The sequence below is a fragment of the Diplotaxodon limnothrissa genome, linkage group LG12 (genome assembly GCF_057381915.1).
Source record: "Diplotaxodon limnothrissa isolate DT_005_m linkage group LG12, D_limnothrissa_male_GT1.1, whole genome shotgun sequence".
Lineage (NCBI taxonomy): Eukaryota > Metazoa > Chordata > Actinopteri > Cichliformes > Cichlidae > Diplotaxodon > Diplotaxodon limnothrissa.
The window spans coordinates 12,438,661-12,452,063 of NC_140607.1; the positions used below are offsets into that span (position 1 = coordinate 12,438,661).

The 13,403-nt window shown below is 39.5% G+C and overlaps 1 protein-coding gene across 2 annotated transcripts in view; it reads left to right on the forward strand.

Moving 5' to 3' along the window:
• Positions 1-4,550: 4,550 nt before the first annotated feature.
• Positions 4,551-13,403, forward strand: part of fgfr1a (fibroblast growth factor receptor 1a) — a 31,463-nt gene continuing 22,610 nt past the window's right edge. The window contains exons 1-3 of one of the 2 annotated variants that reach the window (XM_085367131.1): positions 4,551-4,840; positions 4,953-5,166; positions 9,012-9,192. In XM_085367131.1, coding sequence (XP_085223257.1) covers positions 9,039-9,192 — 154 coding nt within the window. In that variant the 5' untranslated portion in view covers positions 4,551-4,840; positions 4,953-5,166; positions 9,012-9,038. The remainder of the gene's footprint in view (positions 4,841-4,952; positions 5,167-9,011; positions 9,193-13,403) is intronic. The other variant, XM_085367132.1, reaches the window with a different exon arrangement.

The window sequence follows — 13,403 nt, forward strand, 5'->3', positions numbered from 1 at the left end:
TGTGGATTAACCTTTCAGTTTTCAAGTTTACATTATTATTTTAATTAAGTTCCTTGTAAACCCTATTTTTATGTAAATCAGTTCAGAACAGAAGAGCAGAGGCAAATGGCTGTGTTTAGTGGGGATCATCAGTCACAGCTAAAGCAATGGAACTGGCACATCATTTATTAAGCACCTCTCTACAATACCAAACAGCAAAAAAAGGAGTCCCAGTGGTGGTGACAACACTTCCTTTCAGTGTGAATGACCAGGGAACGCAACACCGAGCTGCACGTGTAATTGAACAAGATGGTTACGCTGATGAACTAAGACTCACAGAGGCACGCCGTTCCTCTGTCAGCAGGTGCCCTCCACACACTAACCCATTCATATGTGCATTCCTGTCTCTCTGCTCGCAGCCCAGCAGGTTCCTCCTGGCCACTCAGGACAGGGGCTGACACACACAAAGGGTCTTCAATCTGCCTCAGACAACAGCCAACATAAAGGCCCGGAAAGCCACAACAGCATTATGTCAAAGAGCTGGCTGGGGGTGGTGAGTATGAGCTTGGGGGGCCCTGTGTAGAACAGGGGCAATGCTGACGGATGGATGAGGGCTGGACACAAGGCGCTGTAGTGGAAGGCCCGGCTGAGGTTTTTGTGCATAAAGGAGGATATTTGTACTCGCCCGGTAACAATGGAATGCAAACACAAAAAGCGAGGACAATAAAGCCCCACTTTGGGGGCGATGAAGAAGCTGCTAGGCAAATCATCATGCAAAGCACTGATATTATTCACTCGGAGGATTGCATGACTCTGTGTTTGTCCACATGCTGATGTGCGGCTTAGCCTGCCTTCAGTTTGCTTTTGCATAGGGTATTCCCGGCTTTAACAGTGTCCAGAACATTTCCTTACGCTGAAAAGAATTGAGGAGTGATCAGAAATGCCCCACCTCATCTCGGAACAAACTGTGTTTGGTCTGAGCTTTTGTCAGCTGCATCTAGGATCAACTGACTTCAAAACACACACAGTCCTGGCCCTACCTCAGATAATAACTAATTTACATTATCTCCTCCTTTGTGAACAGCTTGTGAGAATTTCCTCATAGATTAAAAAAAACTGAGATGTGTAAATCTTAATAAAAAAATAAAAAACCCATCATAAAGGATATGTCGTCATTTTATGGCATGTGTGTGTTTAATCTGGATGGTGAGCTCGCCTATATTTATTGGGCTACTGTGGCATGTACACAACACTGAGACTCGTTAATGATTAACGAGGCTTCTTTCAAATCAGCCCCACGTAAGAGTTCTGCTTTCATTCTTTTATGTGGTGCAGGGAGGTATATAGACAGAAAGCCTCTCCTACAGTGCTGTAAACAATCAAACACCATCTTTTATTAGTTTCTAGTTCTATTTCCATTTTTGTCTCCTCCAAACCACCTCAGCTCACCCTGGGCTCGGCGTTTTCAACTCCTCTCCTCTAGTGAGTGGAAAAGAATAAAAGCAACCAAATGCATAAATGCTCACCATATGCTATGAATTCTGCCGAGGCCGTCCTGTCCCGTGTTAAACTTATTTTTCTTTAAATCACTCACAGCCTTGTGTACATCTCAGGGGAATTCTTTATCAGCGACACAAAAACCAATGCCTATAAACTATCTGCTTCCAGACTGCTGTTGCATCAAAGATCTTCTGGCTCGTGTTTTGATGCTGAAATCCTAAGATGTGGTCTGATGGCAGCACGTGCATGTCTAACTCTCACTATTAGTTACTCTCATAAACATGCTCGGTGTTTCTCTGGTATGTAATGCAGTCGTCAGACTTACGCTCCATCTGTTTTATAGTTAGCAGATCTCTTTGAAGTCGGAAGCTAATTTGAGCTCAAAGTGCATTTGTCAAAAGAATTTTAAAAAAGTTTAGAAATAATAAAAGTAAGAGTGTCTGCTGGTAATATGAAGCTGCTGTGTCTCTTTTGATATTAAAGTCAGTCACTGTTACTTAAAGGAACAGTTGCTTTCATGAGAAGATGGAAACAACTCTGATGCCCGTATAGCTACAACCTAGCAGGTACACTCCTAAAGATCTCGTTTTTCCTTTGTATAAATTACCAAGGTGTGAAAATATTTGATTACTGATTGTTTTGATTATTCCAAACACATTAAGTCTGCTAAATGGCCTCCAGTCCCCTGATTGATGCCACTTATCAAACTCAACCCAGTTTGTTATGGAGACAGGCTGCATTCAAATGTTGCACATGTGGATTAAAGCTCCTGCGATCCTCCACACAGACTGTGATGTGTGACATCAAAAGACAGTTCATGAAAACGGAACATTTCAAACTAATCTTTTCACAAGTGACAAACATTGGGTTAACACCAACAATGAGGTGTACTGTCTGGATATTGGATTGAGATCTGGTGACTGTGGAGGCCATTTGAGTACACTGAACTCATTTTCATGTTTAAGACACAGGTTTGAGATAATCAAAGTTTTGTGACATAGTGTTGCTGGAAGCAGAAGATGGGTACACATCTTATTTGCACGTAATTCTGACCCTACCATCCAAATGTTGCAGCAGAAATAGAGATTCATCAGACCTGGAAATGTTTTCCAATCTTTTGTTGCCTCATTGTGGTGAGCCTGTATGAACTGTAGCCTCAGTTTCCACCTGGTGCGCTATTTTGCTGCTGTAGTCTATCTGATTCACTTTACATGTCTGTAGTTGTGATCTCTTCTTGCACCTTCTGTCCTTCACCTAAAATTTGAACTGTAATAACAGACTCAAGAAAGAAAGCCTACATCCTTTAAAACCATGCCAAGATCCTCCTCAGTGTTACAATCAGTCCAACGGCTATAAGATAATGTTTGCTTTAACTCCAGAGCATAGGTAGTAAAATAGCAGAGAAGCAGAAGTACAGAGCCTTTGTATGAGGTGGGTTTTTTTTGTTTGTTTTTTAGCACTGAAATTGAAAAACAGATCTTAGGTCTCAAAGAAAAGATTAATTATAAAGTCATTAATTTCTTTTTAAAATGCCCTTAAACTGAAACAAGAATAACATTGCATGTAAGAGGCTAGCACATGTTGAAACACAAATCTGTTTCTTTGTCATCCCATTCTTTAATCTAGCTACGAAGCTGGGCTTCATGTGTCTCAGCAGCTTTAGTCGTCAATCATTTGTCAATTGTGATGTGAAATCAAAGACCACATGAGCTCTTTGGATATGAACTATGTGTTTGATCGGGGAGAACAAACTTTGCGTTTGTGCTGAGTTAGCAGACACATTTGAAATTCTGATGCTCTTTGAAATTCTGCCAAAGCATATGATCCCAGCACAATAAAGCTATTTTATAGTTTCCCCGAACAGGAAGTTGATGAAAGTGCTTGTTTTCTCTTGCTGAATTAGTATTCATGCTTGTTGTGTGAAATCCTGCAAGTTCTCTGTTCAAGAGCTCATGCTAAAGCCCACATTCAGCCAGCGAAAAACTGAGTAACCTTTCCCATTCCACCTCTACAATACAACTTGTGCTGGTGTGGTGTCACCACAGATTTTGTTATGCTTTTCAAGTACATTTAATTTTAAGGTGTACACCAAGTGCTCAGCCTTTTACACTGTTAATGTCACATGGGAAGCGTAGTGCTAAAGTACAGTCAGTGTACAATCAATGCAAAGTCTCTCGTGGCTGTCAACCGGGCGTTTTTCATACATATTTCTAATAATATTTAATGTTTGTCATGTATTATTATATTGTTGGAATTAACTCTTTATTTTATTTAATCAATTGAGGTACTTAAACTGCAACACAGAAGTACTGTAGACGGTGTATCGCTTGTGTCTTGTCTCCAGCTGTGCAATGCAAAGAGCGCAGTATGAGAGTTGGTGCTGCTGTGGAAGGCAGCGAGAGCCGGGAATCGACCAGACCTAATTGTCCTGCATCAAGATGAAAAGTAACTACCGGAATTCCGTCTATTTGACTTTCAAAATTAAAGTTGAATGACGTTTTTGGGAGGCTTTTTAATGCGCAGAAACCTAGCATAAACGTTGAACGAAGATATGTAGAGAATATAAGCTGAACATGTCATGTGAAAAAAGTGAATGACTCAATAAAATCCACAATTTTTCCAGGTGAAGACAAGGTGCCCCCCCACACACACACACACACAAATGCATTGAAGCTCAGCTAAAAGTCTAGGTATAAGCGTAGTCAAAGCTATGCATAGTACCTGCCCTGAACATAACAACGTGACGTTTGCTCCCCGCTGTTGCTGCACTAGCACCCCGCTCCCAACTCCTCTTTTTATCATTTCTAAGAGGTCTCAAAGGGGGTCTTAGTCGACCTTCCTGGGTAATAACCAGCAGTAATAACGATCCCTGTTTAGTGTAGTCCAGTAAATGTACCCAGCACATCTTTTTGATACCAGTACCAAGCAACCGCATCTACTTTATGTGAAACGTTGCCGCTTTGGGCTTTTAGTTTCTCAACAGCAGACCGGAAGTTCTTAGTGTACTGTGTGCAGTTTTGACAATGTTCCGGAGGATACGCATATTCTCTGATTTAAGGGGGGAGGTGTGGAACTGCTCGGACTCTCGTTGTTTAGCCGTACCTCTCCGCCGGGAACGGTCGAAATACTTTCTAGGATTGATTTAAGCGCCGTTCTTTTGTATAAAAATAAATATATGTATAAGAATGGAGGATATTTCGTGTTCGGATATTGTGTTAGAGCGAGTTGAACAACTTTAGGACAGTTTTCTGAAGTGGGGAGACTGAATTTCATCGCAAGCGAAGCCTTTTGGGATAAAGGGACTGCTGGAAACTGCTGCATAGCCTGCGCTCTCGTAGTTTCTTCGGACGTGTTTACCCAGGTAAGAAAGGGAGAAAAGACGTTAGAAGTTAAAACTTCACAATTTAACACCATTTAAGAAGTTTTTCCGCTCAATTGATTATCTTTCTCTCTCTCTTTCTTCTTTTTTTTAGTTGAACTTTTTTCCCCTTCTTCTGTCGGAAAGTTTGTTTAAAAGAAGAAGAAGGGCGCAAAATATGCGCAAACCTGTTAGCTAAACGTCGAGCTTCGTTAGTGGGATAAGTCTGGATAAACAGTTTTCGGGGAGGTTTTCCTCCATCCAATCTCAGCTCATGAGTCTTCCTTATCTCACCGAGGCTGGCTGTTTCACGGCTCCCCGCCAGTAAGGTGAGCTGGTCGTTTTATTCCTTCACTCCTTGATTTAGCTTCATTTTACTACTTGTTTACGTGCTAAAAGGGGGCTTAGCTGTTGTTTGCTATTGCGCTGTTTTAACGTTATTGGAGGACCCTGAGTGGAAGTTAATTAAAGAACTGGGCAAGCAGACATTTAACCACATGTTACACTTGAGTAAATGGTCTTTGGGCAATAATTTAGTGTTTTGTGTTTTGTTTTTTGTAGGCATGTTTCTCTTTGGTTTTCATGGGGTGCGACACCCACAATCTCCAACCATGCTTTAAAATATGAGAGTACAAGCGTTAAAAGAGCCAAAACGTTGCCTAGAGGCCTGCTAAAACTGGTTTGGGTTTCTGTCTACAGCCACAGCAGGCGCCTTTAATCACATTAGATAAGTTTCTTGGATAAATTCTAACTACATCAAGGAGAACCCTTAAAAAAACAACAACAGCAAATGCTCAAACTACATGTGATGCTATTATTCCTATTTAACGCGTCGAGTTTGGTTTAGCGGATACATCATAACACTTCAGTGTAATCTCCAACATTTGTTTGTTTCTTTCCTTTATTGAAAAAAGGTGACTTATTTAGAAATGTTGTTTGATTACTTTTTATTGTTTTATTTCATTTTTTTTTTAATTTTAAGGTTTTGCCCGTCATTACTTTTTCTGTCATGAAGGCTGGATCTGAAGGGGCCAATTAGATGCAGCGTGGTGCTCGAAATGTTATAAAAGCAGAGGGAGAAGATGGATGGTTTAGTCCACAGGGACTTCACCAGGGTGGAAAAGTTTTTTTTGTTTTTTTTTTCCAGAGCCCTTTAATTTACTAGGCTGCTGCTCTCCCTGGCAGAATTATTGTCACCTGAGCTGTATGTTTGTATTTGCCATAAATAAATTTGGTTGAGGGATTGCAGTGTTTACCTTGAAACATTTTTTTTAAACAGTGACTTGCTCAACATCTTGTGTGGAATCTGTTGTACTCATGCTGCCATGGTTAGGAGTTTTGTTTCTTAAAATGTGTGTATGTGGAGGGGGTGGCAGAGAAGATAAACAGTCACACATACTGAGCAGCCCTGAGAAGCAGTTTGGGTTAAAGTGTTAACCAAATGGCAGTGTCAGATTCAAATGGTCTTTACTTTTGACTGTAATCTCGTGACACCTGATCTCTCGCCATGGTGGAGAACCTGTGAGTCAGATTGCATGGCTGCACAGAAAATGACGACGACGACAACAACAACAACAACAACAACAACAACAACAACAACAACAACAACAGCAGCAAAAAAAAGGCAGTCTGTGTTTTTGTGAAAACGGTAGCTTTAGGGTAATGGTCTGATGCTCGTCTTCCCCTGAATTTGCGACCATGTGCAGACTGGCCTGCTGCTGACTGGAAGTGCACACTAAACTGGAAGGGGGGCTACAGAATTTGGGAGCTGAGGAATTTTCTGCATGGATGGACAGTGAAATGTAATTATGGTGTGGGTCATGTTTTTAGGTTTGCCTGAAACCTTTGTCTTAATATAATGAGAAAAGCTGTCTCGTGTGTGTTTTTAATTTGTTTAGTGTAAGTTCTCTCTGCGCTGCCAGTGTTCAGGGAAATGCTTTTATCTTTTAAGAGTGGATAAATCAGTTGGTGAACAAACATTTGGATATGTGCCTTTTCTGTAATGCCAGTTCTCTGGCTGTATTTATTTCCCAAGCAGTCCTTGTTTACAAGCTAAATGTCTTTCTGCACTCCTTTTGAATTTTGGCCTCAAAAGGTATAAAAACTGGTTATTGAATTAAAAGGACCTATGTAAAACCAAATTATTAGACAAGTACTGGTCTTTGCGTGTCAGTTAAATGCTGCTACTACCAAAGAGTGGAGATTTGCATTTCAATCTTGATGTAAGATTTTAAAAAGATGTTTTATACACTTTCATCCACCCCAACTATTAGGCGAGTTTTAGTTGCAACAGTACAGGACTTTAGTGTTTGAGAGTTAGTTATTTGATAGGTGTTTTCTTCATTTAGCCCATTGTGCCATCATTAAGACAGAGTTCTTCATTTTTATTTATTAAATGGGGGAATAATTGACATGAATACACTCAATGTGTTCAAATCAACTTTATTTTTACCTGGAAATGATAATTTCTTCATTTTCAAATGTAAATGACATGGGCTGCTTTTTTCTTTTTTTTTTCTTTGTAGACAAATGTCATGTTTTTCATTCTAGTGTGCACTCTAATATGTAACTAGCTCTTTTAAAATATTCACATACCAGATACAAAGTTTATTATTTGTGCTATTTATAAAATATAGTACCAGATGAATTGAAAAAGCACAAAATTGATGGATGAAATTTTTCAAAGGAGGAAAAAAAAATGAGGTGGCATATTTTCCTATTGAGTAATAAACTGAAAATGGTGACTTTGAGTCATTATTGTCAGGCTGCCAGTGTGTGGTTCAGTCTCAAATCGCAAGTTCAAGACCAGCATGCCTTCGGTGTGCGTCGTAAGACAGTGCATGTCTGACTAGTGCTCCCAAGGGCGCGGACTATGACAAAGTGTCCTGTCACACTTTAAAAAAGCGATTTCCTCCTCCTTCCAAATATTGTCGTAGTGACGAGGGGGCTGGGGAACATGGTCGGCTGCTTGTTGCGGTTCCTTCTGTCCGGCAGCAGAAGCATTTTCTTGGAGGCATCCCAAACACTGACTCACAGCTTGGAGTAGAGATGACCAAGCTTCTTTATCCCTCTTGGACCCCCCCTGACCCAGCTCAGCTGCTGGAACACTAGGCCATTCTTGGAAAGTGAAATTGAATTGGTTTTAGGAGAACACAATGACTGCTTCAGTCAGGGAACACTCATACAAGTGATTACCCCTTAAAGAAAATCACAGCTGCTTCTGTGCTGGACTTTGTGAAAATATTAACCAAGCTTCTTTTTCTCTTTTTTCATCTCTTTGTGTTTTTACAGAACGATTGGTTTTTAAAGTTGGCAAAGTCTGTCATCCAAGTCTTGTCTTTGACACTTATTAGCAGGTTATGCGAGCAAATTGCTGTAGCGGGTGTCATTCCGGGTTTGGGAAATAAAACCAACTGTTGGGTGATAGATCTTCTGTTTCCCTCTCTGGAAATGATGGCCTGACAGTCTTTCTCAATAAGGGTGTCACATAACAGGCTGTAGTATGTTGGATCTTTTTTTTTTCTTCTCCCTTTTGTCTTTAACAAATTCTGTGAAGCAGATTATGAGCAAGTGTTAATCTGTGTGGCCAGATGCTGCAGAGGCAATGATTTAAGCAGATGTGCATAAAGGGGGTACAATACAAGCACCTAAAATGACAAACCTTGCTATGGTGTTGTCGGGGTGCAATGACAATCTTTAAGATTTCAAGACTTAAATTGCTACTTCGAATTGAAAACATCAAAGGCATTACATTCCTGTGAACTGAGCATGACACATCCAACATTTAAGTTATCAGTGGGAGTCTGGAGCACTGCAGTTTCTTATCATGGTTTTCTGCAAGCAGGCCTAAATACTGAATTATCTACCTCAAACCTCTTAAACATACAGAATATTCTCTACTTTTTTTTTTTTTTTTTTCTTTGTGGTCATGGAAATTCCTTGTCAACAAACATTTAATGTGTTAGTTTATTTTGCTGTTCTCACATCAGGTTTTGCTAGTTCAGTTTAGCTTCCTGAATTGTTTTACACTGAAATATCTTGGACAATGAACTGATTTTGATACATTTAAAATAAATAAATATTATTACTGAGAACAAACTTGTGAAGAGTTAAAGCTTGATAATGTCATAAATTTATATATGTATTTAATTATTATTAATTTTATTTTTTTAAGCTGTGGACTGTGGATGCACTGCTGCTGATGTCCCAAACACCTGAATGGAGTTCCAGTCGCACAAAAGCCAACAGTCGTAGCTCCCTCAGCAGGATGCTGATGAGGCCAAGTATACTTCTGTTTCTGGCTTTATTTGCTCAAGTTTTAAGGACCCAGTGCCGGCCTGCCAGCACTGATGAAGGTAAGATGCCTTACTAAATTAAAGCTAGTTAGTCTTGGGTTTTCTGAAGTTCTGGGTGTAGTATTATTAAAGATTGTGTAACTGTTTGAACTTTATAAACTTATTAAGTGTGACTTTTCCTGACTCTTGGCTTGAGAAGCAGTTCATTGATAAGCCAAAGCTTTGTTCTTTGTACAGGAATGTAATCCTAACACACTCCAGACTTTTGTGAAGCCTGTCCTTTACAGCGTCAGTGCTCCCTCACCACCCCCGTTTGCCTGAGTTTGAGTTGTTTAATCGCTCTCTACTGCGTCATGTGTAATACAACTGTTTCTTACTAATTTATTACTAATGCCTTTTTCTGCCTATTCAAACCAGTTCCTTCAATGTTTTTAGAAGTGGATTCACAAAAAAAAATCTTACACACCACACTTAAAATGGCACACACAAAAACAATCTAAACTGGAAACTATTACCATGAGACTTTCTGTGAAGAATTTAGCCCAGTCTTGCGGTTACACAAGCTCTGTTCTGAAAAGGGGAAAGAGGCACTGAAATCAAATCCTTAAAAATGTGTTTCTTGGACACAGTCCAGCGGTGTAATAGCTGCCTCGACTTGTGGGTAAATGGGTTTGGATGTTTACACTCTGAAGTCGGAAGTAGAGAGCAGCAAAAGAATATGATAAAGCCTAGCATTATAATGGAAGTAATTACGCACAAGGGTCTCTTTGGGGTTTTAAGCCCTAAAATAAACCTGGTGTTTCTATGTTTAAGCTAGCAATGGGACAGTGAGGACTAAATGACTTCCATCTGTATTCCAAGGGCAGCTCTACTACCTAGCAGTCCTCCTTTGTAATGAAAAGGTATTTGTTGTCACTGAAAGAGGAGTTAACTGCCAGGGAACTATAAATTAGCCTGTTTTTGAAAAAAGATGCTATGCTACATGAAACCCTTAAGGATGGGCTTTTGGGGAGCATGTTTTTCTTCCAAGGTGAGCCATAAATTTCCACCAGGGTGTGGAGGGTTTGTCTTTCATTTACACTCCACCCATTCTTGATCACCAAATGGGCAGGTACTATCTATGCACCGCATTGCTTCTCCTCTTGCTCACCCACTGACTTTTGCTTGGGTTTGCCCCCCCCCCCCCCCCCGTTTCCCTGCTGGGTTAGGGATGGCTTCAGCTGTCGACGAACAATCACAGCAGAGGCATTTGGTTGCATTCCTTTTGTCTGGGGTGGAGAAACAAAATAGTTATATGGAAATGTTCTGTTTTTTTTTTTTTTTATTTGTTTTGTTTTTTTTAAATGTATGCTCCATTGTTTGTCTTATTGTGTTTTGCTGGGTGTTGTTCACATAAGAATAGAGTATTCCCTGAACAAACTAAGTTCCTTGAATTTCTCAGGAGGTCATGTGAAGGACTTAAACTTTCCTTCATTTTGAGCACTTGAAGCAACTTTTACTGTTTTGTTTATGTTTTTACACCATCTTTAAAATCATTTGGATCTTATGTTTGTTTAATTGCTCTCTTTCTGACAGTTCACTGTCTGGAAGTTATGTCTTTCTCTGTGGATTTGTTTGACTCCATCTTGTGCTGTCTGTCAGAGTAGAAAAGCACTGACTCTTTAGCTTTTATAAACCAGAGCTGCCACAGTCTTGAGTAAGACTCTTTTCAGACAGAAATGAAAGCCCAGAGGAGCAAAGCTCTGCTGACGCTAAAGTAAGACTAAAGACCAGTTTTCGTGTGAAGTCGCTTTGCATTCATATCAGACTTTTTAGGTATTCTGTTGAGACTGCTGTTCACACAGGAAGTTTAAGGCTACTTCCACACTTGGCACCATTTTCAGTTGAATGTGTATATTTTGTTTGTTAAATAAAGAGCACTTGTACTGTTTCAGAAATGATCTGGCTCCATACTAAGAAGCCTCAAAAAGATCACGTGGTTGTTCATGTACATGCCTCTTGCTCATATAGACAATAGTAGCATGGTCAAATGCTGGATTTAAACAGCACAACAGCCACTAGCATACACTAATCCTGCCAGGCTTTGCCATCCATGTGTCATTAACCAATTTAGGTTGGTTTAGAAACTTGCCAATTACAACTAACATCAATAAAGCTGTGTTGGAAAAAATTAAACCTGTACTAACATTTACAAAATGTTCTGACTAAAAGTATACCTTCATTCAGCTTTCTTCCATAGAGCACTGCTGTGTGTAATGCAGATAAATTTAGGATGGTGTGATTTACCGGGGAAAATAACTATGTAGGGCTGCTCAATTAATCGAATTTTAATCACGATTACGATCTGGGCTTTCAACGATCATTAGAAATGACTGAGCCGATTATTAGCCCCTCCCTCATTTATCCGCGACACCTTAAAGGCCGGTCCGTGAAAATATTGTCGGGCATAAACCGGTCCGTGGCGCAAAAAAGGTTGGAGACCGCTGATTAAGAGGACCCGAGGGAAGCTCGGAAAGCTAAGCAGAAGTTATTTGGAGAGGAGAGTGACTGCCGTTGGCTGAAAAGAGAGGTAAAAAAAAACTTCAGTGGTGTTGCACACTATTTTATATAATTTTTTAAAGTCATTGTTAACCCTTTAAAGCCGGTCAGAGCAGCACGCTCCGTTTTGTGTAACTATTTTTAAATCCCTGTAGAACCTGAACCGTGTAAGCTAGCGCAATAATTTGTTTTGCATATGAAACCGGAGGAGTTGTACTTACATCTTATGCCATCAGCTTGTCCTCGGCCACGGTTTCCTTCCACATAAAGCTTTGCAAATATTGCATAAAAAGTGCTTGCAGGAACAAAAACATAATATTCCAGAAACACGCTTTGCCGATCCGATCAGCTGTTTGTAGCACTTCCCACAGTGAAACAGACGTCAGCACGAACTATCACATGTCTGCAATTTGCTGGCCGAAACCGGAAGTGACTCATTTTCACGGAAATGTAGTTTTTTACTTGTAGGCCTTAAAAACCTATACTGGTCATGTTTGACTTTTCTGAATAGTTGCTGGGATGCTTAGAACTCGAATTGCACTGCTGGAAATAGTTTATTTTGATGCACCTGCTGTTTTCTTTGCAAATTTGCATCATATGATTTTTTTTTTTTTTTTTTTTTTTTCCTGCAGTGTATATAAAAATTGGTGTATCTCCTCCAAAATAAAACTATGAAGACACTCAAAATAAATTTCCTGTTGTTGTAAACTATTTTTTGCAACTTTTTTGTATTTAAAGTTTTGAGGGATAAACCTCTTAAATTTCTCCAAGTAGAAATATATGTTAAAAAAACAAAAACGATTTTAAATTGTTTTGTAGTTTATTGCACTTTTTTGCAATTAATGTAGTTACTATGGACTTAATGCATACATATTATTAAAATATGGGCTATAACAGTTGTATAGCAACTTGAAATGCTCCCACAAATGGCACTACAACATGTAAAAAAAAAATATAAGCTCTGGCGGACTTGGTTCTATGGTACGTCTTAAAGGGTTAAATAAATATCGTCAAACAATCGAGATCTCAATTTCAGTGAAAATAATCGTGATTATCATTTTTGCCATAATCGAGCAGCCCTATAACTATGTAACTAAATAACTGGACTTAAAATTGGCACCACTCAGTTTGTTTTATACAGTTGGATTTGGTAACTGGAATTTCAATGTAAAATGAGAAAAATGGATAAAAGCATGATCTTATTTCTATGTAAAGATGGTAACTGTTAAATAGCCCAGTCCAACTTACCCTAATAAACCTCACATAAGAAATGTTTGTGGCCTTCAATACTTGACTGAAGTGTAATAAATAATTTTTCTATTCAGTATTGTATCTTGATCTGCTTGTTTGGGTTTTGTTTTTCTCTCTCCCAGTTGGGATTTAAAAAACTTGAGCTTTCTTATTACATGAAGTTGGGGAAAATGCCAGGGCAGTTAAGTTCACATGCAGCATCTACTGGAAACCCTAAAAGTTGATTCTTTTCATCTGGACGTAGCATTTTCAGTGGATGAGTGACGAAACGTTTCTCCCACTGAAAATGCTACGTCCAGACAGTAATTTTGGGAATACTTACCTGGATTAAGCATGCATCAAGACATCTACTGGAAATACTAGAATTATAGTTTAGGAGAGGGTACTGACTGTGTAGCACGCGCAGTGGCTGTCCACTCACTAGCAGTGAATTTTTCAGATTGTCAGCTGTGCTATAGATGGACATCACACACACTGGGGAG